The following is an 11,907-nucleotide window of genomic DNA, read 5'->3' on the forward strand; positions in this document are numbered from 1 at the left end:
AAAATTGCATATATTGCTTTGTGCTATGCGTTAGATGTAGATCCGACGATCCAAAACGCAAGATGGCATGCACACCATCATCACCAATTCAGATTTTTATAGGAGTAGAGATAAGTAAGAAACGGCTGTCATTTTCATTGGGTGGTGTGGTGTGGCTGAGCTACAGAATAGTAAGTAGTAATAAGAACTGAGCTGAGTACCATGAAATGACAAAGAAAGAAACAGCGGCAAGAGAAGCTGGAAATTCCTATCCTATTATAAAATAAGAACTCAAACACACCGGAAATCCTATTCAAAAGGGGAAAATAACACGGGAAATGGTCGCCAAATTCAGTCAGCAGCGCACTGCTACCAGAGTTCCATGGGTGCAACTAGCAAAAAGTCATGCCAGAGGAGCAGGAAAGTGCCAACCCACGCCATGAGAAGTAGCACCGCTGGAAAGCTGGATGAGCTGTGGAACGTCTCCTTTCTTATGCGGCGATGCTGTGGAATGTCTCTGCCCAGTTGAACCCCCTCGGCGAATGAAGGAGCAATGAGAGCGAGACTTCCAGATTCTAAAATATAGTTTGGACGCCCACCTGGCGCTTATGCCCCTGCACCCATATGTAAGCTATTGGTAGAATACATAGTTCCAAGGAACTAGCCTCGAGTCTGTAGGGAGTTACAACTTGTCAACTAGACAGCCATGCCTCACAAATCACAACCCTTAACTGGCTGATAACAACCCTGGTAAGTAGTACTCCCTCCGTTCCAAATTACTCGTCGTGATTTGAACTAAAACCACGACGAGTAATTTGGAACGGAGGGAGTAGTACATTTATAAAACATGATTTCACAGCTAAGAATATTACAAGCAGCAAATCATACAGAGCACACTTTCTTACAGACTGTTCCAATAATAAATATATACACACAGATAAGACAATCCAAGCCACGCAGCAGGAGTTTAATCTCTTCTGATTTTTTTTTGCTTACTTAAAACACCAAATGAGAAGCACATCAAAAGGAATGATGCCCTTCAAGATGAAACAGACACAGGTAAGAAAGCATTGGCATATCTATATCCTAGGTGAAAGGCACAAGCTCACAGGATACTCAGAAAGGCCGGTTCTTCATTTTGGAGATCAGACAGGGTCGTTCCTTGTTGAGATCAGACCTAGTGCGGCGTCAGAAAGCGGCGTGCGGTTTGCTAGTGAGTTCCACTGGTTGTGCCGTGGCCACTGCTGACCGAGCCCCAGTTAGTTTCTCCACCTCCCATCTGCACGGCGATGCTGTCCATCGACTCTGAGGTCCCACTTCTGTGACCCCAGCTTGATCGTCTCGAATGCATGCCAGCCCTACCTTCCATGAGCTCAACTGGAAGGGCTTCTCTGCTGAGATCCGGTGACGCATGGGTTATTCTGCCCTCTTTCTCATCCAACATGCCCCCAACTTCTAAATCTCTTATATCAGCTCCTGACCGAGGTTCGTCCCATGATACTGGCTTCCTGCCCAATTCAAGGTCTCCAACAGGTTTGCCCATGTTTGGGCTCATGAAACCCCTGGTTGGTGGGCGTGATTGCTGTAAACCTTGCTCTACTGGGACCCTAGCTCGGAAATTGTTCTTGGAAGCGGGGACAGCAGTGCAGAAGATCTCCAGAAAGTTGTTCACCACACCTACGTTATACGGGTTAGCCCGCCGGTCGTACCGATACCTGAAGTTCTCGTAGGTAGTCTGCAAAGGTGAAAGATTGGATGATTACCAAGTTGCGACAAAATGCTTTAAATATCAAAAGTTTTAAAACAGAGGAAAGGGAAGCAACCTGGTTGGTGCTCATCAGGTAGAAATGGAAGACAGAAAGACCACCAACAAACCACACACAAATAAAACAGTAGATGATCAGAACCATTGAGGCAGGTGTCTTCAACATTGCCCTCCAAATCGATGAACCTTCTGCATCTCTGATCTTAATTATGTACACCCAGCAGAACCCAAATACGTAGAGGCAGAGCAATGTGGTCGAGAAGACAAACATATAGAAGAAGCGATAATTACGCTGTAGCAGAAAAGCTGGTAGTTAGCGCGATCAGTGATTAATAGTAACAATAGAGAGTCACCGTGCACATTCGGATAACAATAAAATATTAGACTGTGAGGCCTTAAGATACTTACCAGTCCTATGCATTGACCAACCCAAGGACAGTGATGATCAAAACGCTCCACACAGTTGTTACAGATAGAACAGTGAGAGCAACGAGGTGGCCGATACAGCATGCAGGTGTCACAGTACTTGACCTTTACAACAACTCCATTTACATAAACATCCTTTGTCCGTGGTAAGCGCAATTGTTGTGGAGTCTGACCATTTCCAGTATCATTGTTCCCATCAAGGGATTCAGGTTCAGGGGGGTGCATGTTACGAGGTACTATACCAGGATCTCTACCAGAGGTAAGAAGCAGCAGCGTCAAATCCTGGAAAATGAAAGGAATGAGGTTCAGACAAGTGTGAACTCTACAACAGTGCATATTGATATGAACTGAGGTAAGAACAGAATCATCAATTTTTAACTTCCATATCAACCGCATCCACCCGCCTACCATGTCATCTTAATGATTATTGGATTAGAAATGACAAACCTTTTCTCAAATAATGTATTTCCTTCAATTAAAACGATCCATAAAAAAGGTCAAGTGACAAGCATCGCCTTTGAAAGGTCACACAAAATGTTTCACAGGCATTCCCAAATAAGACTACTGCTAAAAATATCCTGACTGCAGCTAATCATCAAGGGAAACGCTAAAAGAATTTAAGTTCTGAGCTCAGCTAGTTCAGGTAAAATGAACTAATCCTTCTGATCAACCTTGATCTGAGCAGAAAATCAACAAGATAGAAAGAATTGCAGCTAATCTGAATTGTTTGATTTTAAAATTAGAGAAATGGTTCAAAGGAATTTCAAAAGAATGTTGTAGGATTCCAATCCAGAAGAGATTTTTCCTACGGAGTTCAAACGAATGAACCCTTCAAAATTCTTTTTGATTGCTTTTCTACACTACAATTCCTAGGAACCCAAGCTAGCTGTTAGACCTCTTGGGAAATTCCCTGTGTCTATGACAAACTGTAACATCCACTCACTATCTAGAGAAAATTCCTGTGTTTTTTCCTGTGGTGCAACTAAACAACTTCTATTACTGATTTTTGTGTTCTCTATCGACGTGTAGGGTTCCACATCTTCACATGTCATGATATCCTATTCATGTGCTTTTATCCTGCAAACCAAAGAGGTCCACTCATGGTACATGGTGTGGCTTCCCCAATCACCATTTTCCAGAAAAGGGAGGTGCCATTTGGCCATCCATCCCAACACTATTTGTAGGTCATTGCCTGGCACAAGACAAAAGAGGATCATTGCTGGAATTTCAAAAAACATGGAACACAACACCAAGAGATGCTGAGCTGAAAAATAGTGCAATAGAAAATGGGGTGGAGATGGCGGACACAAGGAACCACTCTACTCTGAAAATACTCATTATCAAATATGTAAGGTGTAATAGTACCATCGTGCATTTCTAGGCGCTCTTATCATCACATTCAATCGAGGGTCACTTCTGACAGATTGGTGCAAGAAATTTATCTAAAATAATATTGGAATTAACAATGTTTTAGCAACCAAAGCAAGGTAGGGAAGTTGGGGACCCTCTGTGTATGATAATTTGTCACTGTCCAATGAATAATTATGTATGCAGAGAAACTTCAATTAGCATGAAAGGGAGCATAGTGTAACTGTCAAAAGAAATTACACAACTCCAGACCAGCTGGTTAAGTTGTTCTAAAATGATCAGAGCAAAACAGAAGTGAAGTAATAACAACACTTACATATACTGTGAAGACAACCGCTACAACCATAACTGAAATCCCCCAGTGATCAGGAAAATCATTCATCAGATGTCTGGCAACAAATATACAGAAGACCAACACTGGTGCAAGGATGAGGAATATAGTGAGAAACAAGGATCTCACATCAGGTCCAAATATGAACCGCCCTTGCAAGAGAAACTCCTGAAAGAACATTCAAACTGTCGTCAACAAAGACCAATTGATGAAAGCAAAAGCGACAATTGCAAATACAAAAGTAGTAAACTCAAAATAACATGTATTCTATGAAAAATGATGTTGTTTGCAATAATTTAGCCCCTTAGTCGCTAAGGAACACAAATATCCTCTCAGCACATTAAGATAAAGATTAATGGAAAACAGAAGCCAATAGAAAACTAAAAGCTCTAGATAGTGAACAATTACTCGAAACTAAAGAGATATGCTAACATATACTTGAGTGGCTGTGGATACGGGGTTCCGAAACAGCACTCGCGCAGACACTATCATGCCTGGGCATGTGCGCTGTTACCATGAGGGCGGTTAAGAAAACATTTACCAAGGATTAGTAACTTGGTAAGATCTCTAACTGGTTATAAATGGAAGGAAATTTCTACAATTCTATCTAATAAAATTTACAAAATGCAGAACTGCTACCGCCCAAGCAGACTCTCCCTGAAAGAATGCCTCCATAGACCTTGTTTCGTAGATGGATGACAAGTTAATTTATTAGCAGTAAACGTGTGAGAGCAGAATTGGGGCTGCACATTACACGTGCAGGGGGGAGCTGCATGGATGCCTCTTCTTGAAGATAAGGTGATATTTACCACTAGATGGATGACACATATATTTATTGGCAGTACACGTGTGAGAGTAGAAATGGGCTGCACATTACACGTGTGGGGGCACTGTTTTATTGGCAGTACACATGTGAGAGCAGAAATGGGGCTGCACATTACACGTGCGGGGGCGCTGCACGAACAGGTGCTTCTTCTTTGCATATAAGGTGATATTAGAACTAGATGAATGACCCATATATTTATTGGTACACGTGTGAGAGAAGAATTGGTGCTGCACATTACACGTGCAGGGCAGTGCTGCACGGGTGCCTCTTATTTGCAGATAAGGTGATATTTACTACTAGCAATATGCCATACTACGTCAAGTGCATCAAAAGGCAGTTTGTGATCCCACGTAAATTGGTATTTCCCCGCCAAGCATGACCATGCACTACAAACATAAAGCTCTTATGCCAAATGTACTCAAAATAATGTCCGGTAGTAGCACACGCCTTTCCTACTTGCTAAAGACAAATCATGATGCATACATATCAGACCAGAACAAAGCCAAGTCCATAAAGAAGTTGAACATTTCCAACAAAAGTATTGGCATCATGCAAACTAGTACTTCCCAGGCATCTTGATAAAAACGCTGAAAACATAAGAACTATTGACACTGCATGTAGTACACACATCCAAGATGCCGAACAACATTCCATAAGAGGTACAGCTACAACATACTAACAGTTACTATTTATATCACAATCGGAGCCATATTTCCAGCTAACAAGTAAAAACGACTACACCGCAACGCTCGGTTCAACGTAGCACATCTTGTTGCCATCCAGTATACTGCCCAAGCACAAATCCCAATCAGGTGAACCAAGCACACGACACCATCAGAAAATGTAACAACTCTTTACACTGCACGTAGTATACATATCCAGGATGCCAACCAACAAACATTCCATAAGTGGCAGCCCAACAGCCACAAGACGCTACCAGGTGCTACTTAAATCAACCGGAGCCATCCATATTTTCCAGCTAACAAAGTAAAAACGACTAGACCACGACGCTTTTGGTTCAACGCAGCACACCTTGACGCCGTCCAGTAAACAAACTACCCGCGCATTCCAAACCTAGCAAGGCACGAATTCCAGTCATGTGAACAAAGGACACCGCACCGCGCCAGCTGAGCATCTGATTCCCCACCCAGCCGAACGGAATCGACGCCCAAAAAAGGCACGCAAACCCCTAGGCAGGCAGGCAATCATGGCGCGCACGAGCACGACCAGATCCAGATCCGCTGCGCACGGCACCGAATCGAGGGAGAGGGAGAGGGAGGAGGGAGCGCTTACGTTGCTTCCCCGCCAGACTTGGTAAACCCTAGGCTGCTCCCCGGCGGAGCCGCCCCCGCCGCGGGACGACTGCGGCACGTACATCCCCGCCGCCACCCGCGAGACGACGGTGATGAGTTCTCCTCCTCCTGCTGCGACTCCGGCGACTAGGAACCGCTAGGCCAGCTGGCCCCGCCCACCAACCACCCCCGCCGCCTCCTCCTCCTCTACGACGGTACGCGCAGTAAACCCCGCCCAAGATCTGGCCGCACGGACTCGCGCCAGGACCCAACGCGGCCGCGCCGCGCTGGACGGGCGTGGGGGGAGGAGGAGGCGGCGGCGGCGGCGGGGCGCGCGATGCGAAGACGAGAGGCGAAATGGCGAGGCAATCAGGGGAGAGGGAGGGGGGGTGGGGGGGACGAATAGTCGAGCGCGACTACTCGCGAGATGTGTACGCGCGCTGGGGGGACAGGCCGGCGTGCGCCTAGCAGCGTCGCCAGCGCCAGCCGCGCGGCCTGGTTAGTCGCGCGGTGGGGCCCGCGTGGCAGCGACAGGGGCGGGGGCCGTTGGGAGACCGATGGGGTGGGGTTTGAAGGCTGTGATGATGGTGGTGGGGGAGGATTTATCTGACTTTTTCTGTTGTGGAGGACTGACTCGTTGTTAAGCTGCTGATGGTGGGAGCGGTACTGCTGCCGCGGGGACGACGAGTGGGTGAGCGGCCGATGAGCGATCGATCGATCCACCGCATTGATGCCGTCACTTGATTTGACCCGGCCGTGCCTAGGTTGGTGATCGGAGAATTTCACGGTTTGCTAAGCAATCATCGTGAAGAAAAGAGGGAAATGAAATGTAGTGGTTTTTTTTTCTTTTTGCGGAACAGATGTGGTGGTTGAATGTTCACCCTCCTTGTCTTCCGAGCGGACGGTCGGTGGGGAGGAAGATGTACGAGGAGGGGGGACGGGCGGATCTCGCACCAACAATCCGATGCATGGGTGTAGGGCGGGTGAAACGATATTCATAATTGGCATGTTTGAGGGAAACGACACAGATTCGTCAGTGCCGCGTGGGTAATGGCGTCCCTCGAGCTTGAATGAAAGCATCGTTGAACCTTCGGTATTAGTAGACATTCGGATCTTAACAATGGTGGTCACCAGGAGGGGGAGAAGAGGAAGACGAGAAGAATGGGTGGAGGTGTCCAAAGAAGGGAGGAGGAGGGAGTAGCGATGTAGCAGAGACGCGCCCTAGCCTTGTCCAAATTGAATTCATATGGTGTGGGGTCACATAAATAGAATTATCAATTCATTGTTTCATGTTCTTGTGGAGACACGCTGCCCTAAAGTTTTCAAAACTAAAGAGATAAAAAAAATCGGTGTGACTCGACTAGAAATGATGCGGGAATTTCCTATCCGTATCATTCGCCCGTCATTTTACAGTCTTGGGCAGCAAACAAGCGACCATTGGCAAGGGCGTCGCTGACAACAGTAGACTAGATCCAGTCTATGATCCAACTGCGAGGAAATGGAGCGGTATAAGTCGTACAGTATAAAATGCAAAGTCGTACAAGTAGTAAACATACTGCATGTAAAGAAGTAGTTCAACGAGGAGGGGGTGAAAACAGCACGAAGACCATAAGAGCAACTCTAACGGGCCGACCCAAACGGACGATGATTTTGTCCGCTTTTTGCCGTTTGGGTCGGTCAGACGAACACGGATGTCCGCTTCCGCATTTGGGTCGCCGCGTGCGCCCAACGCTGGCCTGAACCCATTTTGACGGCGCTAGAAAAAAATATGAACGCATGCATATTAAAAAAGAGAAACAACATTAATTAAACATTAAAGCCGGCCACGAAGGCTGGCGAGAGTCCACGCGTCCACATTTGCATTTAAAAAAAACAGCCTAAACTACGAGGCGGCGCGCTGCCCTAGGCGTCGTCGTCGTCGTCCTCAGGGTCCGTGAGGTCGATGAGCGTCGGCGCCGGCCTGGCCCAGGCGAACGCCGTGTTCCAGAGCGCCGTCATGTCGGGTTGTGCCGGCGCAGGCAGTGCCGGCGCGGGGGGTGTGCGGCTGCCTGTGCAGCCGCGGCCTGGCGCGCCTTCTCCTCGGCCTCGCGCTGCTCCTCCTCGAGGTCGCGCTCGAGCATCTCGAGGTACTCGCGGTCGCGGCGCTCCTCGGCCACCCTGATCTGGCGCCAATGCTCGAGGTACACCGCCTGCGCCGGCATCGCTCCCATCCAGACCGGCGGCGCGCGTACCCACTCGCGCACTACTCCCGTCCAGGAGTAGCGCTCAATGGGGGACGGCTCCCGCTCCGGCTCCGGCTTGATAGGGGACGGCGGGGCCACCGGCGGCACCACGCTGTCGCCCGCCGCGGAGAGGGCAAGTGCCTGCGCCATTGCCGCCTCGTACCGAGCCTCCTCTTCTGCCTCCGCCCTGCGCCGCTCGTCCTCCTCGCTCTCCCGGTAGACGGCCGCAAGGGCCGCCTGGTAGGCGTCCTCCGCTGCCTGATCCTCCTCGCGGACAACGAGCGCCGGTGGCAGCGACCTCCGGTCGACCTCGCGCACGCCCCGTCGCCTCGCCTCCTCGTGCTCGAAGGCGAACCACCTCGCCCAATTGGGAGAGTCGGTTGCGTAGGCGGGGTCGCGGCGCTGCTCCGGCGTCAGCAGCGCCCGCCGGCGCCGCACCTCCTCCGCGTGAGCCCGAGCCGTCCGCGCGCCGCCGGCACTGGGATCCTATCTGGATCCACATGCCAGTCATGTGGCAGCGTCACGTCGGGATACGGCAGAGGCTGGCGGTGTTGCTGAAGGAAATATGCCCTAGAGGCAATAATAAAGTTATTATTTATTTCCTTATATCATGATAAATGTTTATTATTCATGCTAGAATTGTATTAACCGGAAACATAATACATGTGTGAATACATAGACAAACAGAGTGTCACTAGTATGCCTCTACTTGACTAGCTCGTTAATTAAAGATGGTTATGTTTCCTAACCATAGACATGAGTTGTCATTTGATTAACGGGATCACGTCATTCCGTTAGCTTAGCACTTGATCGTTTAGTATGTTGCTATTGCTTTCTTCATGACTTATACATGTTCCTATGACTATGAGATTATGCAACTCCCGTTTACCGGAGGAACACTTTGTGTGCTACCAAACGTCACAACGTAACTGGGTGATTATAAAGGTGCTCTACAGGTGTCTCCGAAGGTACTTGTTGGGTTGGCGTATTTCGAGATTGGGATTTGTCACTCCGAATGTTGGAGAGGTATCTCTGTTGGAAATATGCCCTAGAGGCAATAATAAATGGTTATTATTATATTTCTTTGTTCATGGTAATTGTCTATTGTTCATGCTATAATTGTATTGTCCGGAAATCGTAATACATGTGTGAATACATAGACTACAACGTGTCCCTAGTAAGCCTCTAGTAGACTAGCTCGTTGATCAACAGATAGTCATGGTTTCCTGACTACGGACATTGGATGTCATTGATAACGGGATCACATCATTAGGAGAATGATGTGATGGACAAGACCCAATCCTAAGCATAGCATAAAATATCGTGTAGTTTCGTTTGCTAGAGCTTTTCCAATGTCAAGTATCTTTTCCTTAGACCATGAGATCGTGCAACTCCCGGATACCGTAGGAGTGCTTTGGGTGTGCCAAACGTCACAACGTAACTGGGTGACTATAAAGGTGCACTACGGGTATCTCCGAAAGTGTCTGTTGGGTTGGCACGGATCGAGACTGGGATTTGTCACTCCGTGTGACGGAGAGGTATCTCTGGGCCCACTCGGTAATGCATCATCATAATGAGCTCTATGTGACTAAGGCGTTAGTCACGGGATCATGCATTGCGGTACGAGTAAAGAGACTTGCCGGTAACGAGATTGAACAAGGTATTGGGATACCGACGATCGAATCTCGGGCAAGTAACATACCGATTGACAAAGGGAATTGCATACGGGATTGATTGAATCCTCGACACCGTGGTTCATCCGATGAGATCATCGTGGAACATGTGGGAGCCAACATGGGTATCCAGATCCCGCTGTTGGTTATTGACCGGAGAGGCGTCTGGGTCATGTCTGCATGTCTCCCGAACCCGTAGGGTCTACACACTTAAGGTTCAGTGACGCTAGGGTTGTAGAGATATGTGTGTGCGGAAACCCGAAAGTTGTTCGGAGTCCCGGATGAGATCCCGGACGTCACGAGAGGTTCCGGAATGGTCCGGAGGTGAAGAATTATATATAGGAAGTCAAGTTTCGGCCACCGGGAAAGTTTCGGGGGTTACCGGTATTGTACCGGGACCACCGGAAGGGTCCCGGGGGTCCACCGGGTGGGGCCACCTATCCCGGAGGGCCCCGTGGGCTGAAGTGGGAAGGGAACCAGCCCCTAGTGGGCTGGGCGCCCCCCATGGGCCTTCCCCCCTGCGCCTAGGGTTGGGAACCCTAGGGTGGGGGGGCTTCCCACTTGCCTTGGGGGGCAAGTCACCCCCCTTGGCCGCCGCCCCCACCCTAGATGGGATCCCTGGCCGGCGCCCCCCTCCCAGGGGGCCTATATAAAGGGGGGAGGGAGGGCAGTAGGACAACAGCCTTGGGCGCCTCCCTCCTTGCTGGGAATCGTAGCATAATTTTAAAATTTTCCTACGCTCACCAAGATGCATCTATGGAGTCTACTAGCAACGAGGGGAAAGGAGTGCATCTACATACCCTTGTAGATCGCGAGCGGAAGCGTTCCAATGAACGTGGATGACGGAGTCGTACTCGCCGTGATCCAAATCACCGATGACCGAGTGCCGAACGGACGGCACCTCCGCGTTCAACACACGTACGGTGCAGCGACGTCTCCTCCTTCTTGATCCAGCAAGGGGGAAGGAGAGGTTGATGGAGATCCAGCAGCACGACGGCGTGGTGGTGGATGTATCGGGTCTCTGGCAGGGCTTCGCCGAGCTTCTGCGAGAGAGAGAGAGAGAGGTGTTGCAGGGGAGGAGGGAGGCGCCCAAGGCTGTGTATTGCTGCCCTCCCTCCCCCCCCTTTATATAGGCCCCCTGGGGGGGCGCCGGCCCTGGAGATCAGATCCAAAGGGGGGGCGGCGGCCAAGTGGGGGGGAAGGGGTGCCTTGCCCCCAAGGCAAGGGGGAAGCTCCCCCCTAGGGTTCCCAACCCTAGGCGCATGGGGGGAGGCCCAAGGGGGCGCCCCAGCCCACTAAGGGCTGGTTCCCTTCCACTTTCAGCCCACGGGGCCCTCCGGGATAGGTGGCCCCACCCGGTGGACCCCCGGGACCCTTCCGGTGGTCCCGGTACAATACCGGTAACCCCCAAAACTTTCCCGGTGGCCGAAACTTGACTTCCTATATATAATTCTTCACCTCCGGACCATTCCGGAACCTCTCGTGACGTCCGGGATCTCATCCGGGACTCCGAACAACTTTCGGGTTTCCGCATACATATATCTCTACAACCCTAGCGTCACCGAACCTTAAGTGTGTAGACCCTACGGGTTCGGGAGACATGCAGACATGACCGAGACGCCTCTCCGGTCAATAACCAACAGCGGGATCTGGATACCCATGTTGGCTCCCATATGTTCCACGATGATCTCATCGGATGAACCACGGTGTCGAGGATTCAATCAATCCGTATGCAATTCCCTTTGTCAATCGGTATGTTACTTGCCCGAGATTCGATCGTCGGTATCCCAATACCTTGTTCAATCTCGTTACCGGCAAGTCTCTTTACTCGTACCGCAATGCATGATCCCGTGACTAACACCTTAGTCACATTGAGCTCATTATGATGATGCATTACCGAGTGGGCCCAGAGATACCTCTCCGTCACACGGAGTGACAAATCCCAGTCTCGATCCGTGCCAACCCAACAGACACTTTCGGAGATACCCGTAGTGCACCTTTATAGTCACCCAGTTACGTTGTGAC

General features: G+C 49.6%; 1 protein-coding gene across 1 annotated transcript; it reads right to left on the reverse strand.

Annotated features, from left to right (window-relative positions):
* Positions 1-830: 830 nt before the first annotated feature.
* On the reverse strand, positions 831-6,459 carry LOC109769111 (probable protein S-acyltransferase 7). The gene is made up of 5 exons (XM_020327849.4): positions 5,989-6,459; positions 3,855-4,037; positions 2,153-2,452; positions 1,803-2,036; positions 831-1,714 (listed from the first exon to the last, which is right to left on the reverse strand). Exons 1-5 carry the CDS (start codon positions 6,070-6,072, stop codon positions 1,190-1,192), a joined length of 1,326 nt encoding a protein of 441 aa, XP_020183438.1. The 5' UTR covers positions 6,073-6,459; the 3' UTR covers positions 831-1,189.
* Between the last annotated feature and the right edge of the window lie 5,448 nt (positions 6,460-11,907).

This window comes from Aegilops tauschii, chromosome 5, assembly GCF_002575655.3.
Source record: "Aegilops tauschii subsp. strangulata cultivar AL8/78 chromosome 5, Aet v6.0, whole genome shotgun sequence".
Lineage (NCBI taxonomy): Eukaryota > Viridiplantae > Streptophyta > Magnoliopsida > Poales > Poaceae > Aegilops > Aegilops tauschii.

Excerpts from the sequence above, each read along its gene's own strand:
- LOC109769111 (XM_020327849.4), bottom strand. The coding sequence starts at position 6,072 with ATGTACGTGCCGCAGTCGTCCCGCGGCGGGGGCGGCTCCGCCGGGGAG. Across the intron at positions 4,038-5,988 it reads AAGTCTGGCGGGGAAGCAAC|GAGTTTCTCTTGCAAGGGCG; the intron begins GTAAGCGCTCCC and ends ATGTTCTTTCAG. Across the intron at positions 2,453-3,854 it reads CGGTTGTCTTCACAGTATAT|GATTTGACGCTGCTGCTTCT; the intron begins GTAAGTGTTGTT and ends TTCATTTTCCAG.